At 43.1% G+C, this 15,650-nt stretch overlaps 1 protein-coding gene across 1 annotated transcript; it reads right to left on the bottom strand.

The window, feature by feature from the left end:
• Positions 1 to 10,955: 10,955 nt before the first annotated feature.
• Positions 10,956 to 14,436, bottom strand: LOC147458567 (putative leucine-rich repeat receptor-like protein kinase At5g49770). The gene is made up of 8 exons (XM_086513227.1): positions 14,081 to 14,436; positions 13,395 to 13,997; positions 13,204 to 13,260; positions 12,919 to 13,095; positions 12,462 to 12,821; positions 12,255 to 12,373; positions 11,908 to 12,168; positions 10,956 to 11,797 (listed from the first exon to the last, which is right to left on the bottom strand). Exons 1-8 carry the CDS (start codon positions 14,187 to 14,189, stop codon positions 11,576 to 11,578), a joined length of 1,908 nt encoding a protein of 635 aa, XP_086369353.1. The 5' UTR covers positions 14,190 to 14,436; the 3' UTR covers positions 10,956 to 11,575.
• Positions 14,437 to 15,650: the final 1,214 nt, after the last annotated feature.

The following is a 15,650-nucleotide window of genomic DNA, read 5'->3' as shown; positions in this document are numbered from 1 at the left end:
AGAGAGAGAGAGAGAGAGAGAGAGAGAGAGAGAGAGAGGTGTGTGTGTGTGTGTAGAGGAGGAGAGAGAGAGAGAGAGAGAGAGAGAGAGAGAGAGAGAGAGAGAGAGAGAGAGAAATGTGTGTGTGTAGAAAATTAAAGAGAAATGTGTGTGTGTGTGTGTGTGTGTGTGTGTGTGTGTGTGTGTGTGTGTGTGTGTGTAGGAAATTAAGGAGAGAAAGAGAGGGAGAGAAATGTGTATGTGTGTGTGTAAGAAATTAAAGAGAGAGAGAGAGAGAGAGAGAGAGAGAGAGAGATGTGTGTGTGTGTGTGTGTGTGTGTGTGTGTGTGTGTAGGAAATTAAAGAGAGAAAGAGAGAGAGAAATGTGTATGTGTGTGTGTGTGTAAGAAATTAAAGAGAGAGAGAGAGATATATATATATATGTGTGTGTGTGTGTGTGTGTGTGTAGGAAATTAAAGAGAGAGAGAGAGAGAGAGAGAGAGAGAGAGAGAGATCGAGGGAAATAGAGAGAGAGAGAGAGAGAGAGAGAGAGAGAGAGAGAGAGAGAAAGAAAGAGATAGGGAAATAGAGAGAGAGAGAGAGAGAGGGGGGGGGGGGAATAGAGAAATAGATAGAGAGAGAGAGAGAGAGAGAGAAATAGAGAGAGAAAGAGAAAGAGAGATAGCGAGAGAGAGAGAAAGAGAAAGAGAGATAGGGTACGTAGAGAGAGAGAGAGAGAGAGAGAGAGAGAGAGAGAAATAGAGCGATAGAGAGAGAGAGAGAGAGAGAGAGAGAGAGAGAGAGAGCCAGAGATAGAGGTAGAGGTAGAGAAAGAGAGAGAATTAAATAGAGATAGCTACGGAGATGGATAGAGAGAGAGAGAGAGAGAGAGAGAGAGATAGTAGTAGATAGTGTGAAAGAGTTAGCTTGGCTGACCAATTGTGTGAAAAGGATAGAACCTCTCTTTATCTCTCTCTCCCTCTAGAAGAAACTATGGAACTAAAAGAGGCAAAGGGGTTTTGCCCACTATATGCATTGTCATGTACATCTGGGAGAGCACATATGTATCTACCCATATAGGATTTGACCAATAAAGACGAGATTTTGACCCGGTGGTCCTAATCTCCGTACACCTCTGGACCGAGGTCCATTCTCCATACGTTGCCGTAGTGGGGTAATCTACTAATTAACCATTTGCTGGATCCAATGCATATATTCAAGGATATGGGAGAGCTCCTCTGGAAGACAATCATGGGAATGAAAGACAATCCAGCTTCACGAGATGATTTGCAGTCAGTTGGAAAGATGCCAGAGTTGTGGCCTTTCACCAATGCAGCGGGCCAAACAAAGCTTCCAAGAGCGCCATGGGTATTGCTAAAAAGCAAGGAACGACAAGTCAAAAGGGTGATTTCAGAGTTCAGGATGCCAACAGGATGCATGCGATGTCTCAAGACAGCATTCACCCGTGACAATCAACTATCAGGACTGAAATCGTACGACTGGTATAAGTTCTTGCAATTTATTCTTCCAATTGCGATCAAAGGGTGTTTAACGGAGGAAGTGCGGTCCTGCATATACAAGATTTTAGAGCTAGTGTGGTGGATCTCTTCCAAGGAGATACGAGAGGAATCCATTGCACTCGCAAAGGCTAACTCCATTGAGGCAGTTTGCATGATTGAGAAGTATCTACCCATGAGCTACCTAACTATCCAAATGCACTTGCTCGTCCATGTAGTAGATGAAGTTGCAGTGGCAGGTACAGTCCACAGCCGTTGGATGTTCTTTCTAGAGCGGTTCATGAAAACACTTAAGGGTTTTGTTTGCCAAAAAGCGCGTCCAGAGGGGAGCATGGCAGAAGGATGGCTGGTGCAAGAGTCTCTTGTCTTGACGATCGAATTTCTATCCGTTTCTGACCCAGAAATGCCTCGACTATGGAGCGATGAGGAAGATGCATGATTGGTGGGAGGGGAGCCGCAGGGGCAAGGGGTGCCGCAGGGGCAAGGCACCCGAGGGTCTGACGCCTATGGGAGGGACGCCTATGGGTACGATGCCTGCGAGGTCTCCCATCACTAGAGGTACGTCATCATCTCCGCAGCACAGACACACTCGCCGATCTCGACGATCATCAAGTGGAGGTGGTGGTTGCTGTGGAGGAGGGTCCACAGATGCTTCGACCCCTCCTCGCTCATGACCCCCGTCCTACCCAGGCACACCTCTCGACACACCTCGGACACCTTGGGAGGCACACGATCCTAGTGCCTCCAAGGTCTATATTATACGGGCAGATGGTTCTGTTTACATGGATAGAGTCGGGACTGAGATGAGATAGCGGGTTCGCTAGCTCGTGGAGCTACAGTTTTCGACCAACATTATGACACCTTGGCCTGATCAGGATCGCAGTAAAGTCAATTATATAGTGGAGACCATCATGAGAGAGTATCAGCCTGCTCCGGATTCAGAGGAGCTTCCGAAGAGGTGGATCAAGGGTGTTGCATGGGACACCGTGAAACATCGTCGAGATGCAGCTCGTCGGGCTTTTAGGACCGGCTCATCGAAGCCTTCGGGCATCTCACACGAGACGTGGCAGCAGATCAGGGAGGATGAGCAGACAGGAAACACGGTTCAGACACCAGCGTCAGGCTGCGGAGGTACGACAAATGACCAGGGGCACATCTCATCTTGGCAGCGGAGGCTTCGACACCTTTCGCTATGAGTTTGTGAGTTTCCAATCCAATCCTAGCTATGGAGTTTTTTTTAAAACGCGATGAATCATGTATTCTTAATTACTTTGATTTTTGTATAAACGCGAAATCTTGCAATGCATCGAGCCCCGACACGCCAGGAGGAGATAGATGGATATTGGAGAGGCATTTATGAAGTATTGAATGATCTTGCTGTCGGAGGAGAGCCTATAGATTGGGAGGCCTTAGAGTCTCACTGATCAATTGAGGTGAGACGTTAATATGTATGAGTTGATTTGATTAATTAAGTATATGTAAAGTAATATCATATTAATTTTGTGACTTGTCCTTTTATGTGCAGGTTGTGACGCGGAGTCATCAGTGGATTTCTATATATGTTTTGTGAGACACAGACACATCTCTGTGTCTCTTTTTTGTATACACATGGTTATGGTTATTGTTTAGACATGGTTATGGTTATTGTTTTGTTTATGGTTATAGTTATTATTCTTGTATAGACATGGTTATGGTTATTATTTTTGTATAGACATGGTTATGGTTATTGTTTTGTTTATGGTTATGTTTAACTTTATGGTTATGGTTATGGTTATGGTTATGGTTATGGTTATTGTTTTGTTTTGTTTATGGTTATGATTATCATTATGGTTTTGATCAATATGGTATGGTCATCGTTTTAATTTGGTTATGGTTTTGCACAAAGTTCGTTATATATGAATTTCGTTATGGTTATGGTTTTAATTTGGTTATGGTTTTGCACAAAGTTCGTTTCATTTCTTTCATTTGCCTTAAATCTCATGTGAGATCCTACATGGATATCATGTAGGAGGCGTATACATATGGTTTTTTTTTAAAAGTTTATGTTAAAATGAAGGGAACTCTGTCGAAATTTATGCGGGACACGGTTGATTTTGGTGCTGCTTTCTTTCTTGGGCAGAAGACAGGCAGTCTGGCTGTGGCTGTGTACATCTTTTCACTGGGCACATGTCAGCTACCTGTCCTCTGTCCAAGAAAAAAAAAATTGATATGGTCGTCGAAATACGCGTCGATAGGGACGTCGATAGGAACGTCGAAATACGCGTCGAAAACGGTGCCTTTCGACACAGATATCGACGCGTATTTCGACGGTTTCACATGAACGAATATTTCGACGCGCTTTTCGACGTATAGCGTCAAAATCTGCGTCGAAGGCACCTTTTTTTGTTGTAGTGTCAGAGATCCCCCAAGCACGTCATGCTCCCCTTTGAGAGAGGTCAACAGAGTTCCACATGAGAGTGATCTTTCCAAAGGATGTTTCAATCCCAAGTTTTACCCCTTAATTTAGTACCTGTGGATGATCGTATTTCCTACAAAACAGATTAGCCATCCACAAAGGGAATCACGAACAACATGTCCTCAAAGGATTTCCACAAAACATCATGCTCCATTTATGGCAAGATGCAACACAGTACTCATAGACCCCAACCATGATCATACAAAGAGTGGTGAAAACAACCATCACATACCAGAGACAGCTTGTTTGTGAGCACATGATTAACACTTAATCAGAACAGAGTGATACTTTGCTCCCCATAATTGCTCCAAAAAAAACCAAGTCTTTTTATTAAAAAACCCCTTATAACCAAACCATAAGATAAATATGGGCAAGGCAGCCCATATATTACCTAGAGGTACAAAAAGTCTTGCAATCCATAGAATTAATAGCACTTCTTTTAGAGGTTACCCCCAAAAAAACCTTTTATAACCTTTGCTAAAGGAGAAAGTATTCACCAATAGTACAATCAACATGCACATTTAATGTTAGTACAAAAACAGTCGCCTACAGGTAGGCAATCCCTTGCTAATACCAAAAAGGCAAAGATTCCCAAATTTAGAAGGGGGAAGATCCCACATACACCTTAAAAATATCCGCATTTCTTGTAGACAAAAACCAATTAGCACAGAGGTAACGGTATCCGCAATGGGCCATCTTTTATCAAGAAAAAGAGACAAGATGATGGTTCAAACACACTCATCCACAAAGCACTTGTATGGGTTTCTCATAGAGCATCACAAGTACCACTTAAGCAACATATCCCATATTGGGTCATTTATAGAGCACTGTATTTATGCAAGTTATTCTAGCTACCTTTCTAGTCCCTTATCTTTTCATGAAATTATACAAAAAACAAAAATGCAAAGATGATGTAGACTATGAGGGGGTTGCGACTACCTGAGATGTAGCTCCGTCGTCCTTCATTTTTTTTCTTCGGGCTCTTAGACATGATGCCAAGACTCTCTCACTTGGCAATGCCTCACACACAAAATGTAGAACAATGGACTAAGTGCACTCCATAAGGGGCTCATCGTATAGTATTTATATGGTGTGTCTAATCTGGATGTTGTCTTATCTACCCTACATCGTCACCTTGACTCGACTCGATTGTCCACCATGATAGCTATAAGCGCAAGAGTGAGAGAAGAGAGAAATGAAGCATGAAAGGGGATGAATACTCCCAATACAAAAGATTTTAAAAGGGACACTTCCCATGCAAAATTTCATTCAAGAGACACCATCTCCACAAGTTTCTAAGGCTAGGTTTCCTTGATCTTTTTTGACGATGCTAGTCTCAATCACAACCTTCAATCGGTTGAAGGTCCCACTGAGAGGTATGCCAATGCACACAGAGATGTGTGTGTGTGTGTGTGTGTGTGTGTGCGTGTGTGTTTGTACCCGCCATGTCTCCTAGTCACCTAGATAACTCTTGATGCAGTAAGCCCCAAGAGTAGGGGCCTACTCCCCCATAAAAAAGATGAAAGTAATGGTATCAAGCATGGACTCGAGCCAGCACTTGGTAGTGAGAGCATGGTTAAGGGTGTCCGTAACATCTTGTTTTGAAAACGATTAGAACATGTCTTGTTTTGTAGTCTACTCATTTACTCAAATGCAATAAAATCAATTGTTGAGGAGTAAATAATAAGGTTTAGTATACTAAGGCAAGTTTTGAGAGAATTAAAAAAAAAGGGTATGTTGCTTTTCCATTTCACAAACTCGCTTGGGGTTATATTCAACTTGTCCCTTTTCTAGCAAAATCTTACATCACACGCTCTTGTGAGAGGGGTGGTCAAGATAATTTCTAAGTTGAGGTACATCATTACGGTTGGGAAGGCATGGTTGTTGATCTTAAAACTGTGGTGTGAAGGATGGTTCAATCCTTAGACAATTTGGATATATTTGATTAAGTTCATCTTTAAACAGAGCATTGTTGATAGTCAAGAGATCATCCATATACCTGAAAGTATGGTTAAAATGTATTAGATTTTTTGTCAGATTTGGTGAGGCAAGATGTTTTTTATGCCTTCTATATTCAAAGCACGCGAGGTATTGGTTACACATGACTGGTGGGGATTCCCAAAAGTTCTCTTTAAACACAGAACTTCAGCTAGGCTGTACAAAAACTATGATCAAGCAACCATGCAATCCTTTTACACACGTTAAATTGATTTAGGCAAAAAAGTACCTTCTTCTTTCGAGTTTTTATCCATGTAGGTTCCGGATTCGAGGAGATTTTTTTATATCCCTTTCAAATCATTGAACTGGAAAGTGAGACCTACTAGTTCTTCCAAAACATTCATGAGGCCAAAACATGTTGTTGATGGAATGTTTTCAATACATTGTGTAATGTCAATAGAGAACAAGGAGTAAATTTGTGATGGGAGGTTGATGAAGACCTCAAAGACATTTTTTATAAGCTAGATGTCGTTGATAAGTAAATTGAGAAATCTTTTGGCCCTTAATTGTTTTTCCTCTAAGAGTTGAATAACATTGTCTAGTAAGATAAGGTTTAAGACAAGTAGTAATATCTTTAGTGAGTTCTCAAAAAATTGCAGTTAAATGCATCCGATATCCAACAAAACTTGTGTTTGTGAATTTTTTTAGATAGGAAAGAGAATCGGTATTTAAGTGGCCAAAATAGAGTATCCTAAATAGGCAAGCTCTTCTTCTAGTAGCAAAGTAATGGATGGAATTGAACAGCTAAGATAGCCAAACTTAGAGCCATTGAGTCTCTCCTTGGCAAGGAACCATACCAATTTTGGACATGGAAAGGAAGCATTGTTTGGGGCTTTATCAATAGTAGAAATGTAGTATTTATAAGTCCAATTGTATCTCAAGCATGGTCTTTGGTGTAGCCCAATCCATTTCTAAGGAAAGCCAAATATGTGACAACTTTTCAACCTTATGGGTGAAAAGGTCATAGATGTTATGAATTATGTCAAGTTTGATGTTTTCCTCTAGTTGCAGTAGCTCAATTAAATCCACAAAACAATTGAGTAATGTGTTTAGTGCTAGGTTAGGATTCAAAGGTTGCTACGGTATATGGTTAATTCCCATGGAATCAAGGATCGGATGATATTATCTTCTCAATGACATTAAGATCCATGGTACATAAATGATATCCAGAGTTCCCAAAATCTTTACAAAACTTGACATGATCAATACAAAGGCAAGGAGAGGAAACATCACTTTTCAAAAAATTTGTTTGACAAAAGATACTTTTGATAGGATATCCAAGCACGATATTGTCCAAAAGATGTTGGTTTCCAAACCTAATATTAAAGTATTTTTCAAAAATAATTTTAGGTGGGAATAGATTAAAAACTTTACTGCTAAAAGGGCAATGGACAAAAAGTAGGTTACTAGGTTTTGGAGCACGAGTAAATGCTCTTCTCCCAGAGCAGCTGACCAAGAAGGCGATGGACAAAAAGTAGATTACTAGGGTTTGGAGCACGACTAAATGTTCTTCTCCTAGAGCACCTAACCAAGACTTTTCAAAGATAAAAGGTCAAACTAAGCCTTCTCAACCAAGATAATAGATCCATGTCCCACTTACCCTATTGCAATGAACAGGCCCAACCTTTCATGGACAACTTAAGGGCCTCTCTTCTTAAGCAAGAAAAGAGAAACCAAACTCTGATACCAATGTAATGGAAATTGCCTATAACTTTGAGAATAGCGAAATTAAGAGAATTAGAGTGAGCATTTTCATGAGACTACTTTGAAAACATAGAGGGTGAAATTAATTAACGGTAGCAACATAACCATTATACTTAATTAACTTGGCATGAACAATACTTTTGCAAGAGAGAGAATTAGAGAACATGGCAACAGTTGAGAACCAGATTTATATGGAGTCGGTACCCCTCCAATAGGATTTTGTATTATAGATTCTCCCATAAAGAGAGACTTGATACAATACAATCTTTTTGTTCCTTGTGACCTAGGTGATGCAATGAAGATGGAAAGCTTCATGCATCACGAGCATAACATAAATTTGTAAAAGCATTAACCATCCCCAGCCTCAGTCCCAAGGCCTCAAACGCCTTCAAAGGTGGAGGGAGCTAGCAGGGAATGAGGGTAGGGAAGAGGAAGAAGAACATACGAGAAAGAGATAGTTCCTCACTTGTCATCACTCTTCTTGCATAGCATAGCATAATAGCATCATAATGATGATGAAGCATATGGAAAGCTTAAGCATTGGAGCATAGCTCTTGGTTGGATTTGCATTCCATAGCCAAGAGTGTTGGTGTAGGCTCTCAACTTTTCAACAAGCTTAGAGAAGGAGATGGAGCTCTTTCACTTTGCACCTCACACAATAAGTGTGTGTGTGTGTGGGGGGGGGGGGGGGGGGGGGGGGGGGGGGGGGGGGGGGGGGAGGGAAAGAGTATAACCCCCAAACTAGCCCCTAGTTTCCTTGGTCGACCTCCCCTTGTAGCTAATGTTGGAAGTTGATTGGACCCCTTCAAGCCTAGTCAATCACATGCAGAGTGCATATCAAACCATGCTAGCCTTGGAACAAGTGTCCCCGAGAGACAGGACTTGATAAATGCATAAGCAATTAATTAAATTAGCTAAATTATCATTGGACCCCTTGAGGAGCCAACCAATAGGCTTTAGACACACCATGAGGGCAACATGGAGAGAAACTTGACAAGTGTGTGTGTGTGTGTGTGTGTGTGTGTTCTCTCTCATGCTCCTACAATGAGGACTCACCCCCCCTTGAGTAGGGATCTTGTTGACTTTTGGGAACACCTTAAGCACCTTAGTCATGGAGCACCTATTGCATATAGAGAGATGCCCTCAATTCGCATCCTTTGAGAACAACCCAGAGCTTCTTGGTCCTACGTGTGTTGGGTGTATTCTGCAATCAGAACAATCCAAGAGAGGGCATTCTGGAAAGGCAAATCCTCCAGCATTTACATTCGGCATACATGTTGACCAAGGCATTGCCAAGCACGATGTTTTCTTTCAAGAGTCCTTGACTAACAATATGATCGTGTAATCTTTCGCCCATATCAATGTCTTGCGTGGATCCATGTACCTTCAGGTCAAAAGCATAGGTGATTTCATCTAAGTTTTCTTTCAGCAAACCCTGACTGACAATATCATTGTGGATTCTTTTGCCCAACTCTGTGTCTTGCGAAGTGCCACATGCCTTCAAATTGCAAGCATAGGTAATTGCATATAGAGATGCCCTCAATTCGCATCCTATGAGAACAACCCAGAGCTTCCTAGTCCTACGTGTGTTGGGCGTACTCTGCAATTAGAACGATCCAAGAGAGGGCATTCTGGAAAGGCAAATCCTCAAGCACTTTTTGTGCTTTTTGAAGTAGACGACATTTGGCATACATGTTAACCAAGGCATTGCCAAGCACGATGTTTTCTTTCAAGAGGCCCATATCAATGTCTTGCATGTATCCATGTACCTTCAGGTCGAAAGCGTAGGTGACTTCATCTAAGTTTTCTTTCAGCAACCCCTGACTAACAATATCATTGTGGATTCTTTTGCCCATATCAATGTCTTACATAATGCCACGTGCCTTCAAAATGTAAGCGTAGATAATTGAATTTGAAGAGATGCCCTAATTTAGCATCCTTTGAAACAACCCAAGGCTGCGTGGTCCTTCCCCTATTGGGCACATCTCGCAATCTGAACACTCCTAAGAGAGGGTGTCTTGGACACCTCAAGCACTTTTTGTGCATTTTGAAGTAGAGGACATTTGGCATCCATGTCAACCAAGATGTTGCCAAGAATGGTGTTTTCTATCCTCAATCCCTACCTAACAACATAGCCATGTATTTGTTTGCCCATACAAGTGTCATTCAGAGTGCCACAAGCCTTAAAGATGAAAGAGTCAATGATTTCAATCACATACCTTTGACTAATAATGTCATTGTTAATTCTTTTGCAAATATCAACGTCTTATGTGGTGCCTTGAGAAATATTTGCACCAATAGAAAGAGATGGTCCATCTCCATACATGTGTCAAAGATAGAATAACCTTCACAACTTGAAAAAATTAGTAGGGCAAACCCAAAACTATCATTATTTCTTGTAATAATGTATATGTACTGAAATAATTATGAAGTACATCCAAAAAGGTCATTTCCGTTTGTAACTAATTTGTATATGTACTTTTTATAACTTAATTGATAAGAGTGATCAATTATGTATTTGTTAATTATGGAAGGGAATCTCAGCATTTAGCTAGCAAGACACTCCTTCACTCCTTCATTCCGCTCTTGCCATTGTGCTCCCATTTCCTCCCAAAGTGCACTCTGCCAATCTCTATAAAAATCTTTGGTCCTTTGGGTCGTCATGACTGCCGGTTCAATGAACTTAACATTGCGCTCATGTAATGTTTGATGGTTGGGGCATTGGAAGGGGCTTTTACTTTACTGTGCATGATATTCTCATATTTTGCTCTAATGTATGCTTTTACACCAAAAGAGGCATAAAATTGTCCACCTACTCCCTCCATTAATGACACAATTCTCATATGCATTTACTTAAAAAGTTTTTCATCTCACATAACCCATCACCAATATGAATATCCATATCAAGGTGACTAAAAGTAACTTCGGATTCATGTCCAATATGAATACCTCTATTGCCGATTAAGCCGTATTTGGCCAAGTGTGAACAGACTTCCTGCGAACTCCAACGACTTGTGTAGGTAAGAGTGAAAATTGGAAATTCTAATGCACTCTCATCGATGCCTAGCTGGACAATCTCTCTCTAATCTTACCATTTAAAAAATCATGTTTCTTCTTCTATCCAGTCAGGAAGGTAGGTTTATATACTAGTAAATTTCAGTAGAGAAAATGCGACCTGTTGATTCGCTACATAAGTTAAAGTAAGGAGAATATAATGGCAAATGCGAATTCATGGAGCAGATTAAACTGTGACACATAAGTGTTTAATACGGAGTAACAACACATGTAAGGAAGACCAAAGAAAGCAGAATGTGGGTAATTTTTTTATTTTGGATTTTAAGAAAAGCTCACCGACCTTGAAGAGTGCAAATTAGAGTTTATTATACTTTTGACTTCTTTCCACACAAATACGCTACATTACAGCATATATCCTAATGCTGGGTTTCGGTAAGGATTCAAGGAGATCCAGTATTGCAGTCACATAATGCCAGAGTAACAACGTCAGGTCTTATAACTCATGTGTGAAAGAAGAAGCAAGATCATTGAACATACCCTTGGATCGCATTGTGTGCCCAAGTGGCTTTTCACATTGAAGACCCCAAAGCGCGGCCATGCCTTATGACAGAAAAGATATGTCGATATAGAGCCTGTCCACATAAAAATCACCCCATTTCCAGTCAGAAAACAGCAAAACCCCTCCCTCTACCCTCTTTTTTGTCACCGATTACAATACACTCTGATCTGCTGTCGCATGCAGACTCCTCTCGTTGCAGAATGTTGGAGAAGGCACCACCAATAAGCTTGTCACAGCATATGTTACAAAATTTTGTGCCAATCACATCGGCCCATTGCGAAGATTGACAGGAGAGGCAATTGGCGATGGCAGCATCAACTAGTCTCCCAACAATCAGACATGCTACAATCAAGGTGGAGCAGGAGGTGGAGCTGAGCTCATTGTGAGTCTCATTGCTACCTCCAACGCATCGAGTACCTCAGAAATGGAGGGGCGATCGTAGCTCCGAGCTTGCACGCAGCGATATGCCACCTCTGCCATCTTCTCGAAGGCGCGCAGGTTGAACACCCCTTCAAGCCTAGGATCTATCAGTTCGCTCAAGGCCACATCATGACTCATCACAGAAAAGGCCTGCATTGAGAGTGACAATCATGAGTGAGTAGCCAGTCTAGAAGGGCCTTCTTCAATAGAAAACTTATCCGTTATGAAACAACATAAATATGTAAGAGATTTATACTTACCAGCTGCACGAGAGACCTGTTCAGCAATGAATCGCCATCAATGGCTTTTCTTCCACTTAAGAGCTGGAGAAGGACCACACCAAAACCATACACATCGCTTGCTTCAGTGAGCTGGCCCAAAATGAGGTATTCTGGGTCCAAATAGCCGGTTGTCCCCTTGATCTCTGTAGACACATGAGACGCTTCATATTCCAATACTTTAGACAGCCCAAAATCTGAAAGCTTTGCTTCCAACGCCTCGTTCAGTAGAATATTGCTCGGCTACAAGGATAGGTGCAATCCAACACAGATAAGATATGCGTATCATAAGATGGTCATCTCATTCCTCTCACCAAAAATACACTTGCCTTGACATCTCGATGGATAATCGGCCCTTGTGGAAACTCGTGAAGGTAGGTAAGGCCTTTAGCACAATCAATGGCTATCTTTACCCTCTGATCCCATGTGAGAGGGCGAGAACTTGGATCTACACCGAAAGATGTTGCTGCCTTATTAGAAAAAATTTGGAGCTTGCACACTGGAAGCAGATGATATATAAGCACCAAAAGTGTTACCGAGAAGTTTCTTGCCAAGATCTCCATTGCTCATAAACTCATAAACCAGCAAGTGGACAAACTTCGCTTGGCAATACCCGAGCAATGCAGTCAGATTGGGATGCCTGATTCGGGCTAGAAGTTCCACTTCCTTGTTGAAAGTTTCCACTTTTTTCTCTTTGAGAATCCGCTTCACAGCCACCAGCTTCCCGCTGGGTAAATTGCCAAGATAGACGGCCCCAGCACTACCCTCGCCAATCATCAGAGAGTCACTGAAGCTGTTGGTGGCCTTGGTCAGCTCCTTGAGGTGGAAAATGTAGAAGCCCTCAGTGGGAAGAATGGCAGGCGTCTCGCTCGATTCGGATGTAGAGAGCAGAGCACCTGAGCATAGTAATAGTAGCAGGCAGCCGTGTCTCAGATCAACTGGCACTATATCAAACACGCTCCTCCTATCTGCAATTTGCTAACCACACATCACCTGAGATCCCCGCGGGAAAGTGGTAGTCGAGGTCTCTTGCCCTAAACACGAAGAGTCCGATGAGAGCCAAGAAGGCGACCACGGCTAGCGATGACACAACTCCGACAATTACATAGACCGTCTTCGGTGAGCTTCTCTTGGACTCCTCCACAGGGAGCGGCCTTTCTCCTGCATTTACTGCCAATACACATGGTGCATGGTAAGTTGCTCCTTTCTCACGATCGATATCACCCAAATGAGACAGAGAGAGAGAGAGAGACGCACACACGGCAGAGAGATGCATACCAGCAGTAGAGGGCACAACCGCTTTTGGTGCGGTTATGGCTGAAATGTTCACGAACTCTGCGGTCATTAATGGGAGTCAGCCGAGTGCACAATCAGACATTTCGCATCAGCTCATCAAAAAAAAAAAATTTACTGACACATGAGCGATGGCGAATGCAAGGCATGAGAAACGTTTCAAGTAGGAGACGCACCATTGAGAATCTCGAGAACGCACTGGTAGAAGTTCTGGAAGGCGTAAGCACTCGGATTCAGGCTAGTCATGGCTATGGCAACCGCCGTTCCACAAGCAGCAGGTTGATCACCTGTCATATTGACCAGGCGGGCTATGGCATCAAGGAGCTGCGTCTGGCAGGCCTGACAGCCACGCTGCCCAATCTGTCCAAGCTGGTTGCAAGTGTGAGAAACGTTGTGCAGAAGCTGGGCACCGATCCCAGCAGGCAGCTCAGTGATGAGAAGGCGTGCCATGTCCCGCGTGGTGGCGAAATGGCAGGGGCTGGCCCCAGCCGAGATGCGAGACGAGGGCAGGGGGCAGTAATGCTGAAAGAATTGAGGTTCCTCCAATAGCTGCGACGAGGAGGCAAGCGCACTTTTGTAGGCGGAGATACACTCCTCCGCCTGCTCTGCGGGAGGGAACATCTCTCCCGTGAGATTGGCATGCCGTGACATGGCGAACACAGCCGCCCCATATATGTCCTCGCAGCATATCAGTATCTGTGCCGAGCTCACGCTTTCGCTGCTACCGCTGCATAAGCTGGTGAAATTTTGCAGGCCCGAGAGGTCATAAGGGCAAAGTCCTACAATGCAGTACCCTCATTTTCAAGATATGCTTCCTCGCCGTCGACCTAGCAGAAATAGCGAAAGAGAAGAATACGCGTACCATGAGAAATACCGCAGAAAAGAGAAAGCAACAGCACGAGTAGAAGCCTCTGCGACTGTTGCTGGGGCCGAATAGGGAATGCGAGCTTCTGAATCTGCGGGCCTGCCATCGATGGGCAGGCCTGTCACTGGAAGACGGGCAGCTCGTGCGCCATCGCTAGAGCCAAGTCACAAAAGGGCTGCGCTGTCCTGCCTGCAGAAAGTGTCGAGGACGCCGAAACATCACAGTCCTGGAGGTAGGAGAGGAAGTAGATGATGAAGTTGGAGCGGCTATGGAGAAGTCGAGAGGGATGAGGACTCTTCTGAGTCGACAGCAGTAATGAGCGACGGCAGGCAATAAGTAAAATGGGGACTATTTTTTTGTTGAGAAAGCGTGAGTGGCGTAAATGAGTACAGGCTGTCCCTCTTCCCGACTGCCATATCATCAACCTACCAGGACTCAGGACCTGCAGCTACCCCCTGACGTGGCTTCTCCTTACTGGCCTGAATCATAGTAGTTTTCTGTTGTAGTTTTACATCTCCCACTGCCAAGTTCCCTTTGGGATATTTCTTGTTAGAACCGAGTCTTACCGTGCGCAAGTAGGGGGAAGGGGAGAAAATCGGAGGAGAGTCTTTCAAGTACCAGGAGAAACAAGTGCCAAGTTAATGCCCCTCCTACTTACAAGAAATAGGATGAAAGAAAGTTTGCCATCATTAGCATGCCCAGTGGCACTAATCGACAAGCTTTATCCATCGGGCCACGAGTTCCGTGCTTTACTAAGGCCTTATGTAGGCCAACAAAAAACAAGGAGAAGATTAAAAACCAAAAAAAATGGTTCGCAACTAGGGTAAAGGGGCCAATCGTGGGCCAGCTAAGAGGCGTTGGACATAGCTCCCTCCCCCGTTATCAGATTCAAGTCGGAGGAGGCGCAGAAGATGCGTGCTGAAGAGAGGGTTTCGTCATAAAAATCTGAGCGCAATCTGCCTACGAGTGTAGAATAATATATAGCATAGCGCATTCTCCAATGTAAAATGAAGCTTCTCACGTGTTAGAGACAGACAAGGCCCAGTAAAAATCAGTTTTTCAGCAAATCAAAGAAGGACACATCACCAAGATTCCAAGCATATTCCAATTTTTTGGCTCTAAATTGGGGGGAGGTGTAGCTTTGTTTTGGTACCCGTCTCCTTATTGGCCCCTTTACCCTAGTTGCCCTACATGTAGAGGGAAAGCCGAGATGAAAAACAAGGAAGAAGACAAGCAAGCTCACATTTATTTCATCGTGTGAAGCTCTGAGAAGCTATTTTTAAGTGTTTTTTGATAAGGAGCTTTTAAATTGGAAAGAGGATTTTTGGTGCTTCGAGTGAACAAAAGGAGGTTGGTTTTGGTTGGAAACAAGTTCGTAATCTAGTCACGATGTGAACAATGCCTAAAACCCCAATGGCCTTCCACTATAAAGAGCGGTCTATCTTGAAATGTGTAGCCCATACAAACCTACTCACAACCAATCAATTTGAGCGTACGTTCATTGTGAAAACCCATAAAGAACTTTGTATCGGCAACTTGCAGTGTAGAGACATTCTTCCACTTGGTC

This window comes from Adiantum capillus-veneris, chromosome 5 (genome assembly GCF_014529385.1).
Source record: "Adiantum capillus-veneris isolate H3 chromosome 5, ASM1452938v2, whole genome shotgun sequence".
Lineage (NCBI taxonomy): Eukaryota > Viridiplantae > Streptophyta > Polypodiopsida > Polypodiales > Pteridaceae > Adiantum > Adiantum capillus-veneris.
This window is presented reverse-complemented; position numbering and strand designations above follow the sequence as displayed.